Source organism: Scylla paramamosain, chromosome 26 (assembly GCF_035594125.1).
Source record: "Scylla paramamosain isolate STU-SP2022 chromosome 26, ASM3559412v1, whole genome shotgun sequence".
Taxonomy (NCBI): domain Eukaryota; kingdom Metazoa; phylum Arthropoda; class Malacostraca; order Decapoda; family Portunidae; genus Scylla; species Scylla paramamosain.
The window spans coordinates 8,717,501-8,745,000 of record NC_087176.1 but is presented as its reverse complement, the minus strand read 5'-3'; the positions used below and the strand labels follow the sequence as shown (position 1 = coordinate 8,745,000).

At 41.2% G+C, this 27,500-nt stretch overlaps 1 protein-coding gene across 4 annotated transcripts in view; it reads right to left on the bottom strand.

The window, feature by feature from the left end:
• The window catches only part of LOC135113692 (uncharacterized), a 260,876-nt gene that overhangs the window by 17,644 nt on the left and 215,732 nt on the right, over positions 1–27,500 (bottom strand). For 2 of the 4 annotated variants that reach the window (XR_010274935.1, XM_064029191.1), the window contains exon 6: positions 3,870–3,958. The exons of the other annotated variants lie outside the window; for them this stretch is intronic. Coding sequence is in view for 1 of the 2 variants with exons in the window: in XM_064029191.1 (XP_063885261.1) it covers positions 3,870–3,958 (89 nt within the window). In the remaining variant the exon portion in view is untranslated. The remainder of the gene's footprint in view (positions 1–3,869; positions 3,959–27,500) is intronic. 4 annotated transcript variants of the gene reach the window in all.

Below are 27,500 nucleotides of genomic sequence, written 5' to 3'. Positions count from 1 at the left end.
CTTTCTCTTACGTAATTTAATTGGAAGACGTGAAACAAGGAAGGAAAAACAAGAGAAACAAACGAGAGAGAGAGAGAGAGAGAGAGAGAGAGAGAGAGAGAGAGAGAGAGAGAGAGAGAGAGAGAGAGAGAGAGAGAGAGTTTGAGGCACTATAAATACCAATATCTTTTCCTTTTACGTCTTATTACTGCGAGCTTTAAAGTTTCATTGAGGTTAAATGCGGCTTTTGTAATAATAATAATAATAATAATAATAATAATAATAATAATAATAATAATAATAATAATAATAACCGCACTAGCGAGAAAGGTCAGGTGGGTTGTTTATATAATTTCCTGCAGTGACTAATACCTCTCTCTCTCTCTCTCTCTCTCTCTCTCTCTCTCTCTCTCTCTCTCTCTCTCTCTCTCTCTCTCTCTCTCTCTCTCTCTCATCCCACATTCGAGTCACTTCCGCGTATTAATATCCTACAATCTCTCTCTCTCCCCCTCTCTCTCTCTTTCTGTGTCTGTCGTCATATTTGTTTACGTCAAGTGGCTTCGTGGTGCAGTTAGCTTCCTCATGACCCCCGAACAGAGACTCGACACCCGGCAACCAGTGGGGCTCTTAGTGCAATCATCTCCTTGTCCTCGCCTCAGTAAATTCTTATTGGAGTGTTGAGTATGTTTAGTGTGTTTATTTGTCATCCTTGGGGACTTAACTTCGCTGTCAAGGAGATTGTGGGTATATATATAGTTCTTGTTTTTTATGTTTTTTTTTTTTTTCCCCTTGATGTTCTCCGTGCTCGTGTTTATTTTTGGACTGTGCTGTCTTTTATGCGTGTCTCTCCGGGTGTCTGTCTCGTTTTCTGTTTGTCTGTTCCTCTCTCTCCCTCGGGTGGCTACAGTTTTCTTTACGGTACGTTTTTTTTTTTTTTTTTTTTTTTTTTAGCGTGGACTTGTGAAATTTGGCTTGACCTTTTTTTTTTTTTCTCTTGTGTATTTATTTTTTTCTGTTTGTGTTCGCATTTTACGTGTAATTCTCTCCTTCTTTTGTTTTGTTGTCTCTCTGGTTGCCCATAATTTTCTTTAGGATGTTATTTCCATTAAACTTGTAATATCATACTTACTTGATTCTCTCTCTCTCTCTCTCTCTGGCCCATATTCTCAAACACATCTGCGCTGCACCACTCACCACTTACCAAAGGCTCTAGTTGAAGTAACACGGTTTTTTAAGGGTGGGTTTACGGTGTCAGTAACTTAAGGATAAAATGTGTACATGATTAAATGGAAAAAAAAAAAGAAGTCTTGAAAACCCAGCTAATCATCTCTGTGGCCTTTGAAAATAGCTATAGTGAACTTCTGAATCTCTCTCTCTCTCTCTCTCTCTCTCTCTCTCTCTCTCTCTCTCTCTCTCTCTCTCTCTCTCTCTCTCTCTCTCTCTCTCTCTCTCTCTCTCTTTTGCCACCACACTACCACGCCATACATACAATCAACCACACACTACACCACCACCACCACCACCACCATCACCACCACCACCACAACCACCACTCCTCTCAGCTAAGTAATCACGAACCTTCTGATCCCTTGTAATTACGTAGCGAGGCATTAGAGGGCGCGGCGCAGGAGGGTGAAGAAGGGTTGAAAGGCAGGTTTTAGGTAGGGCCGTGGGAGGGAGGGAGGGAGAAGGAAGGAAGGGTGTAGAGAAAAGGTCAGGTAAGGTTGAAGTTAATATTAGACCCATTGATTTGAGTTCATAAGGTGGAAAGCTCCTCTGTTATATTTTCCTTACAGTTGTTTTCCTTTTTCCTATTTTCTTTTTCTTTTTTACATGTCTATTATTGTCTGATTTTTTTTTCATAATCATCCAGAATATTTTATAGTCTTAAGTCCTTCAGGGTTCGTAAGGTGTGTTTACAAATGGAAGGTTCTCCGTTATAATTCTCCTACGTTGCTCAAGTCTCCTCTATTTCTCTTTCAACTTAAGCCTTTTACTGTCTAACAATTTTTTCATCACCTACAACCTTTAAGACACATTTTTACTCGTCTCTTATGTGTTTTGGTAGCTTTAAAAGAATAATTTTAACCTTTTGTTCTCTCTTTCTGTGTCTTTGCTAACATTTTTGTACTGTGCTCTGAATGTCAACAAAGCAGAACCGTAAGAGTGAAAAGATTAATGATTCTCTCTCTCTCTCTCTCTCTCTCTCTCTCTCTCTCTCTCTCTCTCTCTCTCTCTCTCTCTCTCTCTCTCTCTCTCTCTCTCTCTCTCTCTCTCTCTCTCTGTAAGCGAGACGTGAGAGAGTAGAAAGATAACCTATTTCTTTCTTCCCTGTTTTTCCTCATCTATCATATCATTCTCTCATTTTCTTTCTCAGCATGCGCCATTCTGCCTCTCCTCACCCTCTCCCTCTCACTGTCTCTCTTCCCTGGCCACACCCTCCAGCTCTCCACCCTCTCGCCTTCGGGACACATAACAAGAAAAGTTTCGTCTTTCGGGATGGACTTTCTGATATGATGACTGGCTCCTCCGACTAGCAAGGCAAATGTCTGTCTTAACGTGTATTAGTGTGTTCTTCGCCACGTCACGGAGGAAGGGGAAGAAGTAATGTTCAACTCACGCAACGCACACGGCGCAGATTCAACTCCCAGTGATTCGAAATAAAACTGTCTCTGCTTTGACGTATATTAGTATGCTAGTCGCCAGGTCACGGAGCAAAGACAGGAGGTAATGCTTGACTCACGCAATGCAACGCAGATTCAAGCACCAGGGATTCGAAATAAAAGTGATGGTGGGAAGTTTGTGAACGTATGGTTGTCTGGAAGAGAGTATTAATGGGAAGGAAACTGAAGAATTATGAATGCGTGTCTGACTTAAGTGAAGAACGAATGGTAATATGATGGATGTGGATGGATATGATGACTCGAAGCAAATATTAATGAGAAAAAGGAGAAATATATGAATGTATGTTTGACTTAGAGGAAACATTAATGGGAATAAGATGAATGTATGTATGACTAGAAGCAAAGAAAACTAAGAGAAAATGTAAATGAATGCGTGACACAGAAGAAAAGTAATGCTGGAAGAAATATGAATGTATGCCTGACTTAAATGAAGAGTTAGTGATAAAAAAGATGAATGTATGGATGACGTAAACTATAAAGGATGGAAAGAAGCACGAATGACTCAATATACGGCTGGTGCTCGTAGTAAGTAACTCGATACATTGCATAAATCCCCAGCTGAACATCTTGGCACTGGAAATATTAATAGCAACACACCTTCATTAGTACTTCGTAAATCCATAAAATAACCCTAAGCACCAAAATTTCAGTCATTCCTTCTATTTTCATTACAGAATCTACACAATGAAATCCTTCCCTTACTTCAGCATTCAGCACCTAAGAAAATGAAATGAACAGCGCACCTACATCACTAATTAAGGAAACATAAGAACAAACCAAATTTAATTACCTACTACATTTACGTAATTTCCCGAACTCTTTTGCTGCAATGGTCATCCTTCCTTAACCTTCCCGGCACTGTAACAATAACTGCTTCCATGGAGATACAGGAGCAAAAAGACGGAAAATCGAAGGTAGTTTTGTCTTTTAAGCTACAATAATATTTACGAGAGCTTAGTACAAAAATTACTCTCTAAAAAGTTGTACAAAAATTACTCTCTAAAAAGTTACAGGCAATAAAGAAAATTAGTGTAGCAGTGATACAAACCCAGCAATATAATACTTAACTTACCTCAACATCAAGTAAATAAGAGGGCCACGCTATCAAATATAAAATAATAGCACACCGCAAATTTAAGAAGCAATATTACAGCCTTAGTCTTTCCCTTACCATAATACAAATCAAGGAAAAGATCGTGTACTCACTTGCCACTCCCGCGCAGTGTTTGGCAGCGTCAGTGTGTGCAGCGGGCCGGGAGAGGAGAGGCCAGGCTGGGACAGGAGCGATGTGATATTTGTGAATGAGATGGAAGATAAAAATAAAAAAAAAAAAAAGATTACGTATGCATATACTCGTATGTATGTATGTATGTATGTATGTATGTATGTATGTATGTATGTATGTATGTGTATATACAAAATGCAGTACTTTACATTTATCATACTAAACAAAACAGCTTTGTAGTATGAGCAAACACCACACACACATACAAACACATACACACACACACACACACACACACACACACACACACACACACACACACACACACACACACACACACACACACACACACACGCTGGGTACACAACACAGTACCTCCCAATTTAATTAAAACCAGCGGCACTTTGAGAGAGGGCTACGTAAACAGATCTGAATTATTGCAGGGATTACCGGAGGATTATTTTCTTACACCACAAAAACATAAATCAATTGATGGGCGCGGCGTGTCGGTGGCGGGGAGGGATTGTGGGTAATCCGCCGCTGTGGTGAACCAGTGACACATTGAAATGGAAGCGACTCACTGAATCAGAAACACAGGAACTGATTGACTGATGGAGGGATTGAGTTGTGACGCTCCACCCTTGAAAAGAGAGAGAGAGAGAGAGAGAGAGAGAGAGAGAGAGAGAGAGAGAGAGAGAGAGAGAGAGAGAGAGAGAGAGAGAGAGAGAGAGAGAGAGAGAGACACGAAATTTTTATCACGGTTATAAAAAATTTGCGACCATCAAACTAAAAAAACAAAAAATTAAATTAAATCGATAAAAAAGCGGCAAAAAAAAGGAATACAAATAAAAAAAAATCAAAACAGGTAAAATATAACAGATAAATAAATAATCAAAGTGGAAATTGATGCGTAAATACAAACAGAGAGACGAACAGAGCACATGACCTTTACCAAATCAATCAAGAATATCAGAACAACGAAATACTGATGAAGATGCAAAGGAGAACCAAAGAAACTGACAGAAAAGCGGAAGACGAAAGGAAGGCGGAAGATAAAAAAAGAAAAAGCGGAACATGAAAAAGAAAAGATAAAAAAAAAGGAAAGGCGGAAGATAAAAAACGGGAGATATAATTAAGAAAAGAGAAAGATAAAAAAAAACAGATGAAAAAGAAAAGAGGAAGATAAAAAGAAAAGAAGAAAATAAAAAGAAAGAAAAGGAAGAAGATGAAAAGGAAACAAAACTGACGAAAACTTTAAAACGAACACAACGAAATGGAAAGGGAAGAAATGATTGTCCGGTTTAAGACAGAAAGAAACCAAGAAACAAACACACAGACGGAAAATCTTTACTGATATTTTACCCTCCCCCCTCCCCTCCCCCCTCTCTCTCTCTCTCTCTCTCTCTCTCTCTCTCTCTCTCTCTCTCTCTCTCTCTCTCTCTCTCTCTCTCTCTCTCTCTCTCTCTCTCTCTCTCTCTCTCATCAACAAAACATACATCTAATTAAACTACTTTTTTTGATCTACATTCACGTCTGCTTGGAATAAAAAAAATGCTTCCATCTCGTCACTCGGAAACATCAAAAATTTCACAAAAATAACAATAAACAAAATACAGGGAAGTTCTAAAATATGATTAAAGAGAGAGAGAGAGAGAGAGAGAGAGAGAGAGAGAGAGAGAGAGAGAGAGAGAGAGAGAGAGAGAGAGAGAGAGAGAGAGAGAGAGAGAGAGAGAGAGAGAGAAAGGAATAGCTTGGCATGGTCGCTGGTTCTATACAGTAATGCTAAAAAAAAAATAAAAAAAAATAAAAAAATAATGGTTATGTTATTCTATTATTATGCTTTTTTTTTCGCTCTTATTTATTTTTTAAGTATATATGTATTTTTTTTACAATGTAGCGTGACTAACAAACGCACAGACGCAGCAGACAATTTTCTACTTCACAAATGCAGGATTACGAGGGACATTTCCAAGCAGATAATACACACACACACACACACACACACACACACACACACACACACACACACACACACACACACACACACACACACACACACAATGTCTACAGGAAAAGACTGCAGTGAAAATGTCTCTATTCTACACTTAAAAAAAAAAAAAAAAAAGAGAATCCACTTTAATGAAATTCTCTGCATCAGTCTCCGCTGGGTGAATGAGAGAGAGAGAGAGAGAGAGAGAGAGAGAGAGAGAGAGAGAGAGAGAGAGAGAGAGAGAGAGAGAGAGAGAGAGAGAGAGAGAGAGAGAGAGAGTATGCTTATTTACACTGTACTCTCCCTTTCCAGCATGTACTACCTTTCCTCTGTCCATCACCAGGTTAGCTTAGGTCAGGTTGGTTTATGTCAGGTTAGGTTAGGTTAGGTTAGGTTAGGTTAGGTTAGGTTAGTTTATGTTAAGTCAGGTTAGGTTAGGTTAGTTTATGTTAGGTTAGGTTAGTTTGTTATGTTATGTTAGGTTAGGTTAGTTTATGTTAGGTTTGGTTAGGTTTTAAGTTTAGTTTTCTCCTATTTCTTATTTTTTACCATCCCTACACACTGCCATCCCATACTCCCATTTCCTTTGGTCATATTTCCTTTTTTTGTTTCCTATTTCCTATTTACTTAAAATCTCCACACACTTGCCTTCCCCTATTTCCTTTGCTCCCATTTTCTTTTAGTGTCTTATTTCCTTTTTTTTTTTTTTTTTTTTTACCATCCCCACACAGTGTCCTCCTCTGCTTCAATTTTCTTTTACCGCCATTTCCTTTTTTTTGCTCCTATTTCCTATTTTTTACCATCCCCACACACTTTCCTCCCCCTACTGCCATTTCTCTCCGCTGCCCGCCACTTCTTGATGCCTCCCCATTCCAGTGCGTGATGCTGTCGAGGTCTGGCTGAGTTGCAAGCGTCTCTGTGGTTGTAACTGTGTGTGTGTGTGTGTGTGTGTGTGTGTGTGTGTGTGTGTGTGTGTGTGTGTGTGTGTGTTGGGGGGGGGGCAGTGATTGTTACTGTCTCTGGCTTTGATTTTCCTTTCCTCTTCTTTTTTTTATATATAACATTGTAGCTTTTAAAATGATAGGGTAATTTAATTTAAGGTTAGGTTAGGTTAAGTTACGTGAAGGTAGGTTGAGTTACGTAATGTTTGGTTTGGTTGGGTCAAGAGATGGCAGGTTAAGTTAGATTACGTTAGCTTAGGTTGGATTACATTGTGCTATGTTAAATTAGGTTAGGTTAGGTCACGCTAGGTTAAGTTACGTTAAGTTAGGATTGGCTTAACTATAATCTACGTAATAAAAAAGTTATGCTCCCTTTTTACGCGTCTACCTATCTTTCTTCCTCTCCACTTCCTTATTCCTCCATCTTTCCACCCTCCTTCCATTCCCTTTTACAATCTCCTATACTCTCCACACAGTTCAACCATAACAAGACGATAGAGATGTGATACTTTATGTTCTCCCTTATACCCGGAAAAGAACACTAACCAAGGGGAAACTCGCGTCTTATATGGCTAACACAATGGTGAAGGCTAGGGGAAGGATGAGGTGGTGGTGGTGGTGGTGGTGGTGGTGACTGTGGTTTTGTGGTGGTGGTGGTGATGGTGGTGGAGATAAAGGAACGTTGTGGTGGTGATGACAATGTGGGAAGGGGGAGGAACTGTAGTGGTGTCGTAGTGGTGCAAATAAAGGAAGATTGTGGTGGAGAATATGGGGGGGGGGTGTTGTGATGGTGATGGTGGTGGTGTTGGTTTGTGACATCACTATTACAGTTATGGCGGTGTTTCGACCATTTTATTTCTCTCTCTCTCTCTCTCTCTCTCTCTCTCTCTCTCTCTCTCTCTCTCTCTCTCTCTCTCTCTCTCTCTCTCTCTCTCTCTTTCGGCGTCAGGAGGACCTGTCTGTCTACCACACGATCCGAGGGGAGGAGATTGTATGTTTATTGAGTCATAAAGCGACGGATCTCTCTCTCTCTCTCTCTCTCTCTCTCTCTCTCTCTCTCTCTCTCTCTCTCTCTCTCTCTCTCTCTCTCTCTCTCTCTCTCTCTCTCTCTCTCTCTCTCTCTCTCTCTCTCTCTCTCTCTCTCCCCTCCTTTCTCTCCCTCTCTCTCTCCAGATAACCAAAACACTTTCCGGCTCAAGAAGGAAGAGTGAAAAAAATAACCTTTCCTCTCGTGTTTCTTGCCAAAATACACAAAAGTCCTCAGCTTGCAGTAATTCTCCCTCGGCCGCCGCCTCTCCTGCGTGGCCCGAGCTGTAACATTTAATTAAAGGGGGAGAGGAGACGAGACAGAACAAATATCACCCTTGTAACCAGAGGGCGAACCCGCAAGCTATGTCGTGTGTGTGTGTGTGTGTGTGTGTGTGTGTGTGTGTGTGTGTGTGTGTGTGTGTGTGTGTGTGTGTGTGTGTGTGTGTGTGTGTGTGTGTGTGTGTGTGTGGACGATGCGAAAAGACACTGTCGGGAGAAAAACGTCCACCAAGAAAGATTTTTAGGAAGTTGTTTCTTAGGGATGACATGGCTGGCTTGTGTGTGTGTGTGTGTGTGTGTGTGTGTGTGTGTGTGTGTGTGTGTGTGTGTGTGTGTGTGTGTGTGTGTGTGTGTGTGTGTGTGTGTGTGTTTAGCCTCAAGGGAGGGACCTGCGGACAATACCTACACACACGGACAGATACAAACAGACAGACGGACAAACAGAGAGACAGACAGACAGAGAGGCAAGACGTCCCTTCAACAAAGCGACTGCCGCAGTAAGAGACCTCAGGGGTGTCTCTCTCTCTCTCTCTCTCTCTCTCTCTCTCTCTCTCTCTCTCTCTCTCTCTCTCTCTCTCTCTCTCTCTCTCTCTCTCTCTCTCTCTCTTAGTCTTTATAAAAATGGCACCTCACACACCACAAATATCGAGGCTCACTAACTAAAAGCAAGTTACGGTAAGCTATAAAATAAGTTTCCACTGTACCTGAGACAAAAGGTGCCTCTCTTTTATTTAAATTTCTGAAATACTTTTATGATCTACAAGGACGCAGAGGCAGGAAGAGGACGACCACCACCACCACCACCACAGCCCCGGGCAGACCCAAAGCATGTCTGGGTCTTGTTACATCATGGTCTGTCTTCTTCTTCTTCTTCTTCCCTGAGTCGTATGGGAAAAGATTATTTTATAACGACAAACTGAAAACTGATATTTATTACAGACGCACTTTTTTTTGTACTTTCTTCCCTTATCACAGACAGCCTCTAACAACCTCGTCAGGGCCAATAAATCTGCTGCTGTCTGTTCCGGTTTTATACAATATTTTTTCTTCCTTCTCCTCTTGTTATACTCCTCTCTCCTTCTTCTCTTGCACTGTTCCTCCTCCCTTTTTCCTTGTTCTTGTTCTCTTGTTTTCCTTCTTCACTGTCGTTGTTGTCGTTGTTGTCCTCGTCCTTCTCTTTCTCCTCTTCCTCCTGCTCCTCCTCCTTTTTCTCTTATTTCTTCTTCTTCTTCTTCTTCTTCTTCTTCTTCTTCTTCTTCTTCTTCTCCTTCTCCTCCTCCTCCTCCTCCTCCTATTACTCTTCCTCCTTCTCGATATCGCCCTTCTCCATTCGTCACCATAAGCATACAAATCAACCACTGCAGGAAGACACATGTGAGGGCGTCAGTTACTTTCCCTCCAGCTCTCCCAAGACACATATCTCTACCCCGCCGTCACGTCCCCGCCAGGAGCTGAGAGGAAGGGCCGGGTGGTCGCTGGTTCCAGGCCAAACAATGAATTCTATCAGTATTGTTCACTCGTCGGAGTCTGGAAATAATTTTTTGATGCTGTGTTGTTGTTTTATGTTGCTTTTTGCGTTGATTCTGCAGCGGAGGGGCTCAAGGAGGAATCCGAAAGCGAAGCACAAGGGGATGTTTAATATTTCATACGTAGAATCTCCTCAAATGAATACCAGGAGATGTAATGGCTGGTGAATGTTTATATGGGATTTCTTAAATGTTTCTGAACGTTCTTACTTCAGTGGATGATTAGAAAAATGATCAAATATTGCAAATTTATAACCGTGTCCGCGTGTTTTTATAGACACACACACACACACACACACACACACACACACACACACACACACACACACACACACACACACACACACACACACACATCATAAGATTAAGGAAGAATAGTATGAAGACAAAAACTTCCAGAATATCGGCAAAGTCTTCTTCTTTCGGTGGGAACAAAACGTGCATTGGAATACATTATCCTGATGCCGATGACCGAACGAGAGCGAGAGAGAGCGAGAGCCAGAGCGAGAGCCAGAGCGAGAGCCAGAGCCAGAGCGAGAGCGAGAGAGAGAGAGAGAGAGAGAGAGAGAGAGAGAGAGAGAGAGAGAGAGAGCACCGACAATACCTCTGAAACATGACCTTATAAAATACAACAAAAAATAAAAATCAGATTGAAAACCTCAAGAATCACAAACATTAGACGCTGATAATAAAAAATTAGTTAAATATTTTCCCAATAATTCACTACGTTATATAAAAATACTATGAGAAAAAAAATATATGGCATAAAAATTTTAACCTTATTTATGAACCCACATCAGAACCCAATAAACTTAGTGACGCTCTTTATAACTTCCAGTATATGAAATTATTAGAGATCCCCCCTAAAAAATAAAATAAATAAAATATAGTCAAATATATCATTAACTGAATACCTACATCACAAAACATCATAAAACTCAAGCCAATAATGATCCCAACAGCACATACAACTCAACACGTCACCTTATCACCATCACACAATTCCCTCCCGTTTTCTTCCCGGCCCGCCCCGCCACTGGCTGAGCGGGCGAAGGAAGCTGCAAGACGTAGACGCAGAATTTCACAAAACTTCCCTAAACTGGCAGAGCAATTTGCGGGGGACGAGGATTTCCCTCACAGATGACTCCATGCTGCTGTTTCCCCTTCTTACCCCCAACCACTTACGGAAAGAGAGAGAGAGAGAGAGAGAGAGAGAGAGAGAGAGAGAGAGAGAGAGAGAGAGAGAGAGAGAGAGAGAGAGAGAGAGAGAGAGAGAGAGAGAGAGAGAGAATTTTAAGATAGATTTTGTCATCTGCCCCTAGAGTACAACACACATACACATCACACATATCATACCGTAAATGCAGTTATTCGACTAGATCCAATACGCCGGGGTTCCTATGGCCCTGGAGAAACATATCTAAGAAAAAAAGATAGCGAGGGATACGTTTTCAGCCTTACATACACGTACAAATACAATCCTTTAACTTAACGATATGAAGAGTCAGTGGGGAAGAGATGAAGAGATAAAAACCTCACTGCCCTTTCCGCTGGAGGTTCCTCGGTGCATAGTCAAGCCTGGGGGACATGCCGAGACTCCAGGGCCGCGGGGGACGCACAGACGTACCTTTAGTGTTTATGAGTAGTGTCCCAGGGGCGCGGCAGTGACAACAGGGTATGTTATGTGGCCGTGGTGAGCTGACACGCAGCGGATCAGGATGAAAAGGATCTGCTGGCCTCGCTGGGTATGCGTCTAGGAGATAAGGAACTGTACTGTATTTCATCTTTGACGCAGGGAGATTGTTACTGGTGGTGGTGGTGGTGGTGGTGGTGGTGTATCTGTTTTCTATACATGACCTATCTCTCGTTTTCTTTGGCGATTTACGTGTCTCGCGGTGACGTTCCTCTCTCTCTCTCTCTCTCTCTCTCTCTCTCTCTCTCTCTCTCTCTCTCTCTCTTGGTACTGGGAAACTAATAATCCTAAGGGCGGCCTCCCACTGAGGGACACAAGGCGAGCAACACACAAAGAACACCAACACTGCTTCTCAGCCTCGTACTTCCATGAGAGAGAGAGAGAGAGAGAGAGAGAGAGAGAGAGAGAGAGAGAGAGAGAGAGAGAGAGAGAGAGAGAGAGAGAGAGAGAGAGAGAGAGAGAGAGAGAGAGAGAGAGAGGTTGAAAATATACGAATAAACCATCTTTTCATAATTACCAACAACACATCAACCAGTCATTCCCAAGAGATGAATTCACAAACACATTTCCTGAAGGCAAGACATAATGGCATTCAGATTATTTACCACTTGGCTGAAATTAATATCGAGACCACCACCACCACCACCACCACCACCAGGAGGAGGAGGAGGCAGCAGCCAGGAGACCTCTATCACCATCAGTCTCCGGTAATGGAAAAATTTCTATAATAGCCTTCAGAAGCACCGTCGTTTATGTTCCTGCTTGGACGCCTTAGTGGAGTCCCCGGCGTGCTTCAGGGCCTATCGATAACTTAAGTCTTGTGTCGCCTTAAATTTCTACTCACAAGATGCATGGACGGTCAGTTTATAAGGGTAATGTTTTGTTGCCCTTGATATCAATACAATTATAAAGACTCAAGTGGCATGCAGGGAAAGTAAAAGTGTGTTGTTAAGAGCTGATGAGTTTATTTAGTATAAGAATAATGTTTAGGTTCCCTGAGATCAATACAGTAACATGGAGTGACTTAAATAGCATTCAGGAAACGTTGTGGGTATTCGAAGGCCGTGTGATGTAAAGAGCTGTGAGTTTATTTAGTATAAGTAATGTTTAGGTTCCCTGAGATCAATACAGTAACATGGAGTGACTTAAATAGCATTCCAGAAACGTTGTGGGTTTTTGAAGGACGCGTGGGTTTGAAAGGGCAGTGAGTTTAATGTCCCTACGCATCATTTCACTAATACAAGCTAAGGTGAGTTTATTCTTTAACCTTTTCACTGCTATGGTCGTCTTTTGGTAACATTCAGAGCAGTATAAAAATGACTGCATTGACGGATACAGTAAGGAGAGAGTGAAAGATTTATTTTGTATTGTCAAGGCTACAAAATTAATTAACATGTTTCACTACAAAAATGTCTGAAGAGTGGCAGAGGATTATGGGAAAAGAACATGTAGCAGTGAAAGGGTTAAGCTGTAGTGAACTTATTATTTATATGACAAGATAAATTTTCGGCCTGTCAGGTGTGTGTGTTGTAAAAATAGCGAATTTTGTGCCTCATACATCATTAATACGTATTACAGTGACTATTCTTTGTGATTTATTCCCTGCAAGCCCCTGTCAGTCTATACTTATATGCTGTAGTTATTCAGTTCTTAGTATCGTATTTGTTATAAGCATTAAGCCATTGACTGCGGCATAAAGGTCGTCATTGCTGTGTTTATATTAGGTGAATCATCTTAAATGTGGGTAGAGTGGTGGACAGGAAGAAAGGATAAGAGCTGAGAAAATGCAGATAAATGACGCATATACCAATTTACATACATAAAACACATGACTGCAATCCTTAGTGATGAACGGCATGGACTCTCCTATTTACTGCCGTCACTGATGTGTATACCTGAAGATTAATTAAGTTTTTTGAGTACCAGACAGCGGGCAATTTCATACCCGCTAGATGGCTTGAAAAATTACTCCCTTTATCATTCCATCTAATTAAAGAGTTTCGTTCAAGTTCTGAGAAGCAAGTCGTTTGTTTTTGTCTTGGCCACTGTGGTGTGATCTTATCTGTCTCAGGAATCTGCCTCGTGTCCTTCGGCATGGGAGGGACTTTTATTGATGGGCTGATCATAATTAATTTTCACGAGTTTTCCTTCTGGGTACTGAGTAGAGACGGCGCGCTGTCTTGGCCGGCGAACTTACTGGAGGACCATGACCACTACTGTCCCTGAAGGGTGTGAGCCGTGGACTGTCAACACACACACACACACACACACACACACACACACACACTACTAATACATAATAAAAGAGAGAAAATAAAGAAGGAAGACGAAGCTGATGTCAATAAAACGACAAATAAAGAGTACGTAGCGGAAAACAAGAATACTAACAAATATTCTTGCCATTTTCTAAGTGGAGGCTCTTAGAAAACCCCAACCTCGCTTTTGTCAACACTTCTTCCTAATTTCTGATCGTCATCATCAGCAACAATTATTATTATATCATGTCCTTTTACCCTGGGAACACTTGCACTACACAGACTACTACGATAAATCATCTAATACAAGGAGGAGGAGGAGGAGGAGGATGAGCAGGAGGAGAAGTAACAAGAACACCATCAACAACAGCAAGAACAGGAAGACAAACACTCTTATCCAGGAAGTCGAAGCAGCAGCAGCGGCAGTACAAAGAAGCGCCATTCCAGCACATGTCTCGAGTATTGGACGTCCCTGCGGCCTTCCATCCTTCTTGTCACCCGCCGCTATCTCGCCCCAGTCATTTATTTAACTTTGGGGGTGGGAAGCGATGGGCAGCGGGCGGCAAGGGATTATCTGGATCATAACAACAGTGAGCCTTGCTGCCAACGCTGCCGACGCTCCCCTCCTGCCTTGGCTGCTGCCGGGACACACGAGGCTTCAGGACTGCCAGAAGCACGAAATCTTACCAAAAACTCTTGCCCGGAACTTTCTGATTCCAAAGACTCTTTCTTACACGTTGCTAAGTCTTATCTCGAATACTTTAAAAGGTTCTACTGGAGGCTGATTGGTGTTTTAAGGGCGTTTCAATGAGGGACACAGAAGACTACAAGACTGCCAGACGCATGAAACCTTACCTAAAACTCCAATGTACTTTCTGAATACGAGAGCTCTTACTTAACCATCACCAAGTTCTGCCTGTAGTACTTTTAACACGTTATAGTGGAAGTTACTGTGTGTTATATGGATGTTTTACTGACTAGGGATAGTTTAACAAGCCTTCTGCATAATTAACCACAAAAAAAAAAGTCATCAAAACCCGAGAAATCATCTTTGTGGCCTTTGAAAAAATACTACTTATGAGAATCAGAAGCGTTCCAAATTACACGTTCAGTTTTTCCTTTTCTTTCCCCCTGTCTTTCCCACGGGAGGAGAGGGGATGAAAGAACATAAGAACATAAGAAATAAGGGAAGCTGCAAGAAGCGACCAGGCTTACACGTAGCAGTCCCAAGAAGCTTGAGGTCAATGCCTTCACTGAGACATGTGTGTGTGTATTCTGTATATGTATCTAAGGTTCTTTACTACACAGCTACACGGTTCCCTTTCCACCCCTTCTGGCGTGTAGAGGTAAGGCAGACAGAGGAGGGAGCTTGGTACATTCAGGCCATTACTGTGGGTTGTGTCCCTGTCCCCCTTGCCTTTCTGGGAGTGCGTCAGGTGATGTGTTGCGTGTCCCCAGAGAGTAGCGGTCATCCTTCCTCATTCCTGGCTTGGGAGCTTTTGTCTTATCCTTTCCCTAACCTTTTGTCTTCATCTTGTCTGTGTTAATGTATTATGAGCTACGGTATTCATGGGTCTTTTTTGTATGTTTATTTGTTTTATTTCTTTCCTATTTGTACTATATACATTTTTTATGGTGTTTTAGCTAGTTTGTCTTCATCTTGTCTGTATTAATGTATTATGAGCTACGGTATTCATGGGTCTTTTTTTGTATATTTATTTATTTATGTTTTATTTCCATTCCTATTTGTACTATATACATTTTTTATGGTGTTTTAGCTAGTTTGTCTTCATCTTGTTCTTAATGCATTTTGAGTTAGGGTGTTAATGGTACTCTCTCGCTTTTTCCTGTGTTTTCCTCTTAATTTTCTTCTTGTTCCATTTATGTACATTTTTTTAACGATGTGTTATCTAATCTGTTTTAATTTTTGTCTGCTTTTATCTATCACGAGTTACGAGTTTCAGTGTTGATAATACGCTCGCTTTTTCTTGTGTTTTCCTCTTAATTTTCTTCTTGTTCCCTCTATGTACATTTTTTACGATGTGTTATCTAATCTATTTTAATTTTTGTCTGCCTTTATCTACCACGAGTTACGAGTTTCGGTGTTGATGGTACTCTCTTCTTGTGTTTCCCCTCTTAAATTTTTTCGTCTTTTCTTGTGTGAAGTTTTTTGTTTTTTTTTTTGCTGTACTTTTGTATTTTTTTTTTATCTTGCCCAGTTTAAAGTACTGTGAGTAATGATACTGAACCTTTTTTTTTCTGTAAGTTTTCATTTTAACCTCCTCGTCTCTCCTAAGCACATTATCTTACGGTACTTTATCTATTTGTATTTATGAGAGAACTGTGGTAGCGGTGATATACTTGGTCTTTATTTCTGTATGTTTGGTTTGTTTCTGTATTTGTTTCCTACGTGTCGTTTCCTTTGTCATCGTGTTCTCCAATAGTTTATCTTCACGAATTGGGGACTGCCACGTGTAGGCCTGATGGTTTGGGGACTGCCACGTGTAGGCCTGATGGTTTCTTGCAGATTTTCTTATTTCCTTGTGTTCTTATGACTTCTAATTATATTTAATATAGACAATGGTGTTTATAATTTCTCCCCATATTACCTATGTTTCCTCATCATTTCCACCATATGTGTATAGTTTTTATCATCGCCTTTCCCAGCTTTCTATTTCTACCTTGTCTACCTTAATGTACTTCAATGATGAAAAAATGGTACAAATTTTTTTTTCCTTACATTTCCTTTTACATCCCTTTATTTGCCTATGTCTCTATACGTCTCTACTTTCCTTGCATACATCACTTCCCTTACATCCCTTCATCTTTCTACCTTATGTCTCGGTATATATCTATTTCCCTTTTATACATTATCACAAATCCCTCCCTTTGGCAACCCTTCATCCATTTTACCTCATCTCTTATTCCAAACCCTATTCTTCCCCCTTCATTTACATTCCAGTACACGAGGATATCCTTTTCCCATATTTTCGCAAACTAACCCTCCCTCTTCCTCACCCTCTCTTTCCTACACATCCACCCCATTACACAACGACTGCTTTTGAATTTTCATAAGCTGTCTGCCTACCAAACTCCCTTTCGCTGTCTGAACCCCACCTAGGCCATATATTCATACATACATGGTTCAGGAGGGCATGTATTTTTGCAGGTTGTCTTTGTTTCTCTTTGTTATCTGTTGTCGGCTTCACAAGGGAGAGCAATCAGGGTTTTGTATATTTTTTTATATATATATTTTTATTATGTGTTTGTGATTAGGTTTACGTACTGGAGAGCTAGTCAGATATCGTGTTTTTTGCAGGTCATTTTCACTCCTCTTCCATATTTGCAGTTAAGAAACCAAGAAAAAAACATTAATTTCTCTGTACTCTACACTTTCCCTTATCAAGTGTCTCTGGTCGCAAACAGAAACTCGTGCGCTACTCAGAAGTATTATTTTTTTGCAGCCATTTTCATTCTTCTCCAGTATTCGCAGTGAAGTAAGCGAGGGAAACAATAACATCTCTACACTCTTCATCATGTGTCTGTGATCGCATACAGAAACTCGTGCGCTCGTCGGAAGTTTTATTTTTTGCAGCTCTTTTTATTTTCCTCCAGTATTTGAAGTCAAGTAAGCGAGGGAAACAATGATATCTCTACACTCTACACTTCTCTTCATCATGTGTCTGTGATTCGTTATACATACTAGTGCATTAAGCTCGTTTCTGTAAGCCACTTTTACATATCTTCGGTATTTGCAGTAACCAAGTAAAACAATAATATATTTGTACACTTCTCTATCATGTCTCTTTTATTAGTTGGGCTGACCATGTTTTTTTTTTTTTTTTTTTTTTTTTTTTAAACCACCTTAACATATCTTCCATATTTTCAGTAACCGAGGCAAACAATAACTTACCGCTGTCGTACATTTAGACCGCGCTCACTTTGGGGACCGAGGGATCCTTTTAAGGCATACGGGTTCAAATCCTGGCCACGGTCCGAGGGAAGGAAGGGCATCCACTTCGGGTGACGGGAAACCGGACGTAAAATCGGAAAAAGAAACGAAAACAATAATCTCTCCTTAGTTTCAAATCCCAAGACGCTCACACTTCAGTCTCTCCTCACAGTAACGCTTTAGTAAAATAGACCACTGATTTACCGTAATACCCCAAAAATAATACATAAATAAATAAAAATAAATAATACATAAATAAATATATAATAATAATAATTCTTAACAATTTCAGCCGCTCGACAGCCTTACCTCCAGTCTCTTCACTCTGCAACACGTCACTACTTATCTAAATTTTCGCACCTCTCTCTCTCCCTCCAGCCTGTGTTCCGCCTCGGCCGATAGGAGAGTGTTAGATCTGCCAACTCCATCATCATTCCACGCCCGGATCACGCGAGGGGAGGGAGGCAGAGAGAAGGCATAGCAGCGCCAGTAGTAGTAGCAGCAGTAGTAGAAAGAGAAGGAAGGTTAGGAAGGGGGGGAGAGAAAAATGGGGAAAGGATAGAAATAGGAATAAGAGAGGGAAGGTTTGGGGAATGAGGTTGAGAAATAGGGGAGAGTACCAGTAGGAATAGGAAGGGGAAGGCTAGTAGGTGAGGGAAAGTGAAATGGGGAGAATGTAGCAGTAGGAACAGGAAAGGATAGGATAGGGAGAGAAATGGGAGAGAGTGTAGCAGTAGGAACAGGAAAGGGAGGGATGAAAGGGGAGGGGTGAGATGGAAGAGAAATGTGGGAGGGTGAGCACTTCCCTGGCAGCGACCGGTCTGACCACAACCAATTCTCGAGCAAATAATAGAAAGAAATTGGTCGTGGTGGAAGTGATTTTCGGCGAAAGACTTGTGTTGAGGACTTAGAATTGTGTTCCGCTATTTGGTGAATCACAAAGGGAGGGAGGGAGGGAGGGAAGGGGGGCAGTAGCTGAAAAAGTGAGGGAGGGAGAATGAAGGAGAAGAATTTAGGCTGGAAATACGTAAATGAAAAGGAGGGAAAAGTGCACAACAAAACAGGGAGCTGGAAAATACTGAAATATTAGCAATACACCATTTCTGTTTGAGCTAATATTAGAATGAAGTATTTTGCTTTTATCCAACCGTTGTGCTGGCGATGAGAGAGAGAGAGAGAGAGAGAGAGAGAGAGAGAGAGAGAGAGAGAGAGAGAGAGAGAGAGAGAGAGAGAGAGAGAGAGAGAGAGAGAGAGAGAGAGAGAGAGAGAGAGAGAGGAACAGGAGAGAAAAGAGCCAATATTCTTTCACTCCATAACAGGAAATGAAGGAAAGAGTAAAGACTTCTTGCTATTTCCTCAAGGTGACACGCTTCCTCCCTCCTGCTATCGTGTTACATCTTGGGATACAAAATGCCTCAGATACCAAGCCAGTACAGAATTTCCAACATAAATAGTTATAATGTTGCTATATTAACTATTTTTTGTTATGGTTGTCCTTCCTTGACCTTGCTCTCAGAACTGCTTACGTGGAGACACTTGAGAGAAAAAAGAGGGAAAGCAGAAGGTAATTTTGTCCTTTAAGCTACAAAAATATTTACGGGAGACTAAAGGAAAAAAATGTGTCTAAAAAGTTATTGGCATTTCAGGAGAGAATTTGTCTAGAAGTGAGAGGGTTAACCATGATCACTATTTCTCATCATCACTATTACTATTCATCCTCTATTCTAATCTTATCTGTTACCTGTCTGTCCAATTCAACCAACACCAACGAAACTTATCTTGTCTACCGTCAGTAATTTCCTATAATCTTTAGCATCATTATCATCGTCATCATCAACAAATGGCTCTTCTCTTCAGCACCACTAAAGCACTACAGTTTTAAAGCATCATTGTCACCACCACCACCACCACTATCACTGTCTAAGAAAACCGTTGTTAGTCCTTTTCTTATGACCTTTTTGGCGACACAGGCAGATAATGACACAGACACGTCAATAACAGAAAGCTTCCTATCTACTTTTTCCCTCCTCCTCGTTTTCCTCCTTTTCCTGTTACCGTCCTTGATACCTTTTATTTTCTCCTCCTCATACTCTTTCTTATCGCCTTCCTATTTGTCTTCCTATTTCTCTAATCTTCCTGCGGTATCTTTTCTATAGTACCCAATCCTTTAAAATGGTATCTAACTTGAACTTCTTCCACCATAACTTCATTCATTCTAAGGTATAATTTTTACAGGTTTCTACTCCTGTCTAATTATTTTACCATAACCTTAACTATTTATCCTAGAATATCTTTCCTATGGGCACCTGCTTCTTCTTTAACCCTTTCACTTTGATGGGAAACAATTAGCAGCACCAGAAGCAATGCGTGAAGTCTTTACAAGCATCTACAAGAAAGTAAGCGATGAAAAAGAGTAGATTTTGCAATTGCTTCCCTGTTAAAAGATTGGATGCGGCTGCAGAACAAGTGAAGATGCCTAAAAGTGATTGGTAATTAGGGAAAGGTGTACCAGGTGTCAAAGGATTAAGAGTGCAACTGATAGCCTTCATCATACGTAACCCTTGTTTATCCAGGTATCTTCTTTTTATAGGTATCTATCTCACCTATCTAATCCCTCTACCATATACTCTACTGTAAGGTATCTCTTCTACAGGCATCTATTCCTCCTGTATAGCCGTCTTCCTTCCATCTAAATCCTCCTACATTCGCCTTCACCTCAGCAAGAATCTAACATCCAAAACGCCTCTAGCAGGTAACACCTCCCCATAGTCTACCATCGGCCAAAATTAACAGGGTGACAGATGCGCGCTGGGACGAGGTAATGAGTGCGGGCGCTGGCGTTATATTGCTACAGTGAAAATAGAATGATGTGTTGCTGCCATACGCTGCTAGTAATCACACATGAGGGGTGGTGTACACGGTGTTGTTATGTAAGAGGTAGTGCCAATGCTAGTGGTGGTGTTGCAGGTTGTTGTAATGCAGAGAGGTCGCGGGGGAAGGTCAGTAAACAAATTGGAGTTTATGAATTGCATGGCTTTCGTATTTAATGTTATTTTATTTGGCCATGAATATAATGAATACAGGGGCTTTCGTGTAGGACTGTAATGTATGTATGAAAGCTTATATTAGATTACATAGACACATAGCCAAGTAATAAACGTAATATCTATTCGCGTTATATATAAAATGAGCGTATCTTATTACACTCCACTAAAAGTTATGATGCTAAATGGAATTATCAGCGAGTCGTCTTTACTTAACTGCTCCTAAGTATTGATTCTTTATACATTAAAGTCCTAATTTTTGGTGGTTATTTGCTACTTAAGCTTAATTCATCACTGCTCAACATTTCATTAATTAGCAACCTCACTCTCCTCTTCCCTAATCTCCACTTACTCTTCTTTCACTCCTCTCACTCTTACCCTCCTCTCCTTCCTCGTTCTCTCCCCAGCTTCCTCTCCTCCCTTGCATGTTACAGCGCCTCAAAGTAAATCAATCAGCCTCTCTATTCTATTCTATTTGATTATATTACCGTCCTTACCTCTGTTCTACTTTCCCCCTCTCGTACTCTCATCTACCTTCATTTCCTCCTATCCATGCTACAGCGCCTTGAACCAGGAAATCAATCAGCTTCTCTATTCTGAACTAATATATAACCTTCCTAGCCTCTGCTCTTCTCTCTCCCTTCCCCGCCACTGATGCTCGCCCTTCAAGTTAATCCAATTGCGAAGATCACGTTGTTCCGCCACATAAACGATCAAACAACTAGAGAAGTCGTTTAATTCACTACAGATTGGATTTGATTCCTTATTGCCACGGAAACTTTGCTGAAATAAGGCAGTGAAAAGACACAGACAGACAGACAGACAGACAGACACGCGGTCAACATTTGCGGTCATACAATCCGTTAGAAAAATTATCCCTTACCTAAGTCTCATCTTACAAAATTCTCTCTCTCTCTCTCTCTCTCTCTCTCTCTCTCTCTCTCTCTCTCTCTCTCTCTCTCTCTCTCTCTCTCTCTCTCTCTCTAACCATACTACGAACTTCCCACATTTCAATATGTTTACGGAATATTTGTCTCAAGTTACATTAAGTTTATGGAAAATGTTTGCTACACACACACTCTCTCTCTCTCTCTCTCTCTCTCTCTCTCTCTCTCTCTCTCTCTCTCTCTCTCTCTCTCTTCAGGTATCTTTATGAGCGCCAGGAGGGCAGTGAGGCATCGTGGCGGACGTGGCGGCGGTGGAAATAGTGGCGCTAGTGGTGATGGTGATGGCGGTGGTGATGCTGGTGATCATCCTTTTCATTTCGACTCTTACCTTAAGCTCCTAAAACTCGCCTTCCTCCCTCTGGTTCATTCTCACTGTTTCGCTTCACTGTTCCTCGAGACGCTATACCTTTCACTCCTACATGACGCATCTCCCTTCACATTACAAGTCGCCACAACGGTTCATCCTTCTATTATACACTCGTCTTCTGCGCCTTCCTCCGTCACACCAACCACTTGTATGTCTTCCTTCGCTGCATCCATAAATCTCCTCTTTGGTTTTCCTCTTTCTCCTGCCGGCTATGTCCATATCCAGCATCCTCCCTCCCACAAATGCCTCACTCCTGACATGACCGAACCGTCTCAGTCTCGCCTCTCTTGCCTTCACAAATTGACTGTCTTTCATTAATCATAAATCATTCTTGAGACTTTTTTTTTTTTTCTCACAGCCTCCCCTCAACACACCTTTCCATAATATCGCTCAGAAATTGGAAAATCTATTCTTTTATTCTTTATTTCTTGTAGATGCAAATAAACTTCTTGTATTATGTTTTTTGTGTATTCTCTTACCTATTCGTTTTTATTTCTTGTAGGTGCACATACCTGTACCGCGTTTTTAGTGTAGTGAGACGTTGCAAGTCGAAGTGGAAGAGTTAATATTCGCTTATATACACGCATTAACAAGCAGAGGTTAGGTTAAGTTAGGTTTCTGGAGTCTTTCTCTTATTATTTACTTAGTTATCACGGGAGATTTGATAGAATATTGCCACACACACACACACACACACACACACACACACACACACACACACACACACACACACACACACACACACACAAAATTGGATTACAGTACTGCATTTATTAGACTCATCATGCATGTTAATATTATCATTGCTCGTGAACATTAAGCATAAAATTATGAATCCTTTGAAATTAAAACAGCCTATTAATTAGCGCGGAAAGATTGAAAATAACTGAAAAAAAAAAAGAATATAGAATCAATCAAGAATATATTAATGCAGAGACAACCTGATTACAACTCTGATGATAATTTCCAGTTATTTATTCATAGAAAACACTTAATTTCATACGACGATAATACTCTGGCGTGTGCTTGCTGCTGTGCGTTTGTGTACACTGAAAATCCTCTTATAGGAAAATGTAGAGAAAACAAAAAATGAATAAAAAAATAAATAAAATAAATAAAAAAATAAAAAAACAGGACATTTATCTACAAGTGAATACATAATTTCGCAAGGCACACACACACTCACACACACGACCCACACCTGCCTCTCCACCACCCAACTCACATTCCCTTTCACACACATACCTTACGCTACCATGACAACGTATTAATTCCACTGGGTTGCTAGTGCTGAGTCATTAGGGAGCTTTAAAAGATCAGACAAATTTATGGATGGGGTGGATAAGTGGATGGATGGGAGTGGATGATAGGTGGAAATTGGTACTCGTAGATAAGTTTTATAAAGGGAGTGGCACGTGAGGACTAGTGGCTTGTTGCAGCTTCCCTTGTGTTCTTACGTTCATAAAGAGAGAAGGTAGATGAAGGTTTAATGACTAAATCAAATTGTGAACGATAAAATCTAGAAAAGTGAACGATAAAATCTAGAAAAGTTAGGAGTTAAAAGCGATATATATTTTTCAAAGGAGGATAATATGTTTAGTTTCCTGCCATATTTTCTTCATGAGTTACAAATGGAGTGATACAATTTTCCACTAGTTTCCTCTCTCCCTCCTCTGCTACCTCCTCCTCCTCCTTCTACCAGCTCTCGATATCTCGTCGTTTCCGCCCCGTCTGTGTCTCCCGTAGCGTTAACGAAGGGTTGGGTCTCTAGGTCACAAGGCGGCATTTCTGTGCAGGGAGTTAGGAAGGAGGCGACTGATTACACTGCTGGGCCTCAAAGGAAACGCGTGTAGATGTAGTAGGGGTGGTGATGGTAGTAATAGTAGTAGTAGTAGTAGTAGTAAAAGAAACACGTATAAATGTAATAGTAGTAAGAACAGTAGTGGCAGTAATGACAGTAAGAGTGATGTTAGAAGCAGCAGTAGCAGGAGTAACAGCAGTAGTAGCAGTAACAGTAGCAGTAGCAGTAGGATCAGCCGTAACAGCCTCACTCTTGCCGTCTGCTCCGTCAGCCCCTCACTCACGCCCCAATATCCCCCATTATTCCCCGCTGACGCTTTGTAGCAAAATTCATTAAGCGTCTGTAAGCACCTCCCCGCGCCGCCTCGGGGAGGGACGCGGCCTGAATACGTGACGGACTAATGCAGGAAATGAACTAATATCCTGCGGGCCTCAGACTCCTCTTCACCTGGCAAGGAGCGAGGACGAGTGGACGAAAGGGACTGATGCTTCCCTGTATCTCCCTAATGAATCTCCAATCTGGCTACTACGGGATTACAAGGAGATTGCAAGGGGATTTACATGGTTTTACAAGGGATCTTAAACAGCATGAGTAATTTTCATCCTTACTGAACTGTTTGCTTTCACTGCACGACAGAAGGTCACTGCATTTCATAAAGACTCCACTTTTTTTTTTTCTGTTCATTTATTTTAATAAGTTCTGTTTCGCATTAAAATTGAGCTAAAAATTTCACAGCAAACATCTCTTTTACACTTTTTTTTTATGTTCTTATAAACTTTTATTTAAAAAAAGAGATAGGAAGGAACTGCTTTTCAAACAGAATGGTAGATGGATGGAACAGACTCGGTAATCAGGGACTGCCGCGTGTAGGTCTGATGTCTTCCTTTTCTTATGTTCTTATGGTCTTTTTTTTTTATCTAATTCGTATTTAACTACACCCTGTTTCTTGCTATAACCATTCCTAAAACGACACACCGAAAATCAATCACGTCTCAATCACTCACTTGTCCAACCTGCATCCAACTACGGCCCCTTTCAAGCCATAAGTCAACCCGTATACCAATCGTGCCTCGCAATGCATCCAGGCCACGGCAGGAGGTGCTCAACCCTGCCAGCTGTTCGTCCTCCTTTGCCGATTAGTCGATAAGGGCATACCTGTCGGGGGGGGGATGGGGGGGAGTGCTGGTATTGGTAAACTGAGGTACTGCAGGTGTGACTCACTATTGTGGCAGGGCGTGGGAGTCTTGATGGATGGAAGCTGGCAGGATGGCGAGATGGGGTTGTAGGACCATACTTCTGAAACGCTTCTGCGCCTTACGTCCGCTATTTTCAAGAGGCTCGAGTTGAAGTTAGGTGGATTTTTAAGGGTGTTTTTACGTTTCTAGTGCTAAATTAACAAGAGTTTTACATTATTAACAGGAGAAACATGCTTGAGAATCCGGCTAGACGTCTGTGGCCCTTGAAAACAGTCATGGTGAGAGCGTGGCGTTTCTGAATACGTGCCATAGAGCTGAGGGAGTGTACTCGTATATTTTAACGTTTGCAGATGAGTATACGAGTTTTAATACCATTTTTTTCGGATATCTGCGTGTTGAATACTTAACCCTTTCACTGCTAGATATTACAGGTAAACAGTTATTCTGCACTACTCTGAATGTTAAGAAAGGCTGACCGTGGCAGTAAAGGTTAAAACTCCTCTGAGGTGAACAAACTGGGGGCGATGTCTTCTTCCCGGCAAACAAAGGAGGGAGTTTCAGCTTCCAAACCTCCTGTAAGTCACCATCGCTTTTTTATTTCTAAGGAGGCTTTTTTCTTGCTTGATCGTCCAATTTCTCGCTTCTTTTCGGTGTCATAAACTCGACATGATTATATTCTCGCCAAAAGTTCGCCGATTAGTTTGACTTTTCAGCGCGGCGAATTGAGGGAGTGATGAAGGTAACATGAAGCGCTGGTCTTCCTTTCTCCTTCACAGGCTACCTTCTCTCCTTTCCATTTTTTATCCTCACCTCCTCCTCCTCCTCCTCCTCTTCACTTACCATCTATGCCATGCCACCCCAAGCAAAGCATCTCGATATAATACTCTTTCTCTCCCTTTTTCATGTTTCCTTCATCCAAAAGTTGTCGATTTGTCAGTTTCTCCGTTTATTGTTTGGCATGTCCTCCTCATCTTCTGTTTCTCTCTCCGTCACTTCGCTAAAGTTACCTGTAGACACTTGTTTTCCTTCCGCCTCCTACAGACATCTGCTTTCTTTCCTCCTCCTACAAACACCTGCTTTATTTCCTCCTCCTACAAACACCTGCTTTATTTCCTTCTACAAACAACTACTTTATTTCCTTCTACAAACACTTGCTTTCTTTCCTCCTCTTACAAACACCTGCTTTCTTTCCTCCTCTTACAAACACCTGCTTTCCTTCCTCCTCCTACACAAACCTGCTTTCCTTCTTCCTCCCTTATCTTCTCTCCTTCCCTTCCTCGCCTCCTCACCTCCCCGCTGTCTCACCTCCCCGCTGCCTCACCTCCCTGCTGCCTCACCCCCCCGCTGCCTCACCTCCCCGCCGCAGCCACCAGCGCACCTCAACACGCGCGGCATATCAGGGAATAATTATAGCCGGTAACCCTTGACATTTTCCCATCACGGCATCATCCTCACTTCCTCTCCCTTTCAACATTTATTTCTCTTCCACCATGATAAACTATGGCGTGATGTTATGTAAAGCAATATTCATTCCTGTGACGTGAATATAGTCATAATTCATCCCATATGGAACAAAATTAAACTCCACCGCGTCTGTTCATAATCGTATTTTTCACACGGACTAAATACTTCCTCCTTCTTTCCCCGGCATTGTGATTTGGTAGTTGTGGTGGTGGTGAGTCAGTGAAAGCACCCAGTTCTTATTTCCTTGTATGGTTTTAAGTAGTTACTTAAGCCACGCTAATCCACGCCAGGCCAAGCCAAGCCAGAAATTATAACTGAAAAAAAAAAAAAAAAAAAATCATATAAGAATAAAAGACGAACAAAGACAAGGATAATATTTTCATGTGTGGTTTTAGGCAGTTACTTAAATCGCACCAGGACAAAAGACGCCAAAAATTATACTGAAAAAAAAAAAACTATACAAAAAAAAAAAAAAAAGAAAACAAAAGAACAATAATAAATAAAATGTTTTCACGCATGATTCTTAACAGTTATTCAAACCGCACCAGACCAAACATACCCAAAAATTAAACTGAAAAAATATATACAAAAAACCCAACAAAGAACGAACAATGACAAGTATAACAAGAGGCACAATGAACAGAAATACGTAGAACAGACAAAATAAATAGTCATTCTTTACAAGGGCACCCCCACTTCATATACCGAGGAATAAAAATAATAAAGAAGGGAGAACAGTAGCAAACACAGACAGAAACTCATTTAGCTCAAGGAAAATTAAAGAGTAAATAGAATTCCACAGGATATAAAAGAACATTAGTGTATTCATATTCAACGTTTCAAGGTAAGTTAAGAGGGAAAAGGGACGCCATTTTGAGAGAGAGAGAGAGAGAGAGAGAGAGAGAGAGAGAGAGAGAGAGAGAGAGAGAGAGAGAGAGAGAGAGAGAGAGAGAGAGAATACTATAACCACTCATCTCTCCATAGGTTCTGCTTCAACACACACACACACACACACACACACACACACACGCTAAAAGTCGAGCTCACTCACTCACTGCGACGAATAATGAATAAAAAGCATCATGGAAGTTTCGCTCTAAAAATAAGGCGAAGTTTAAGTCCAGAATC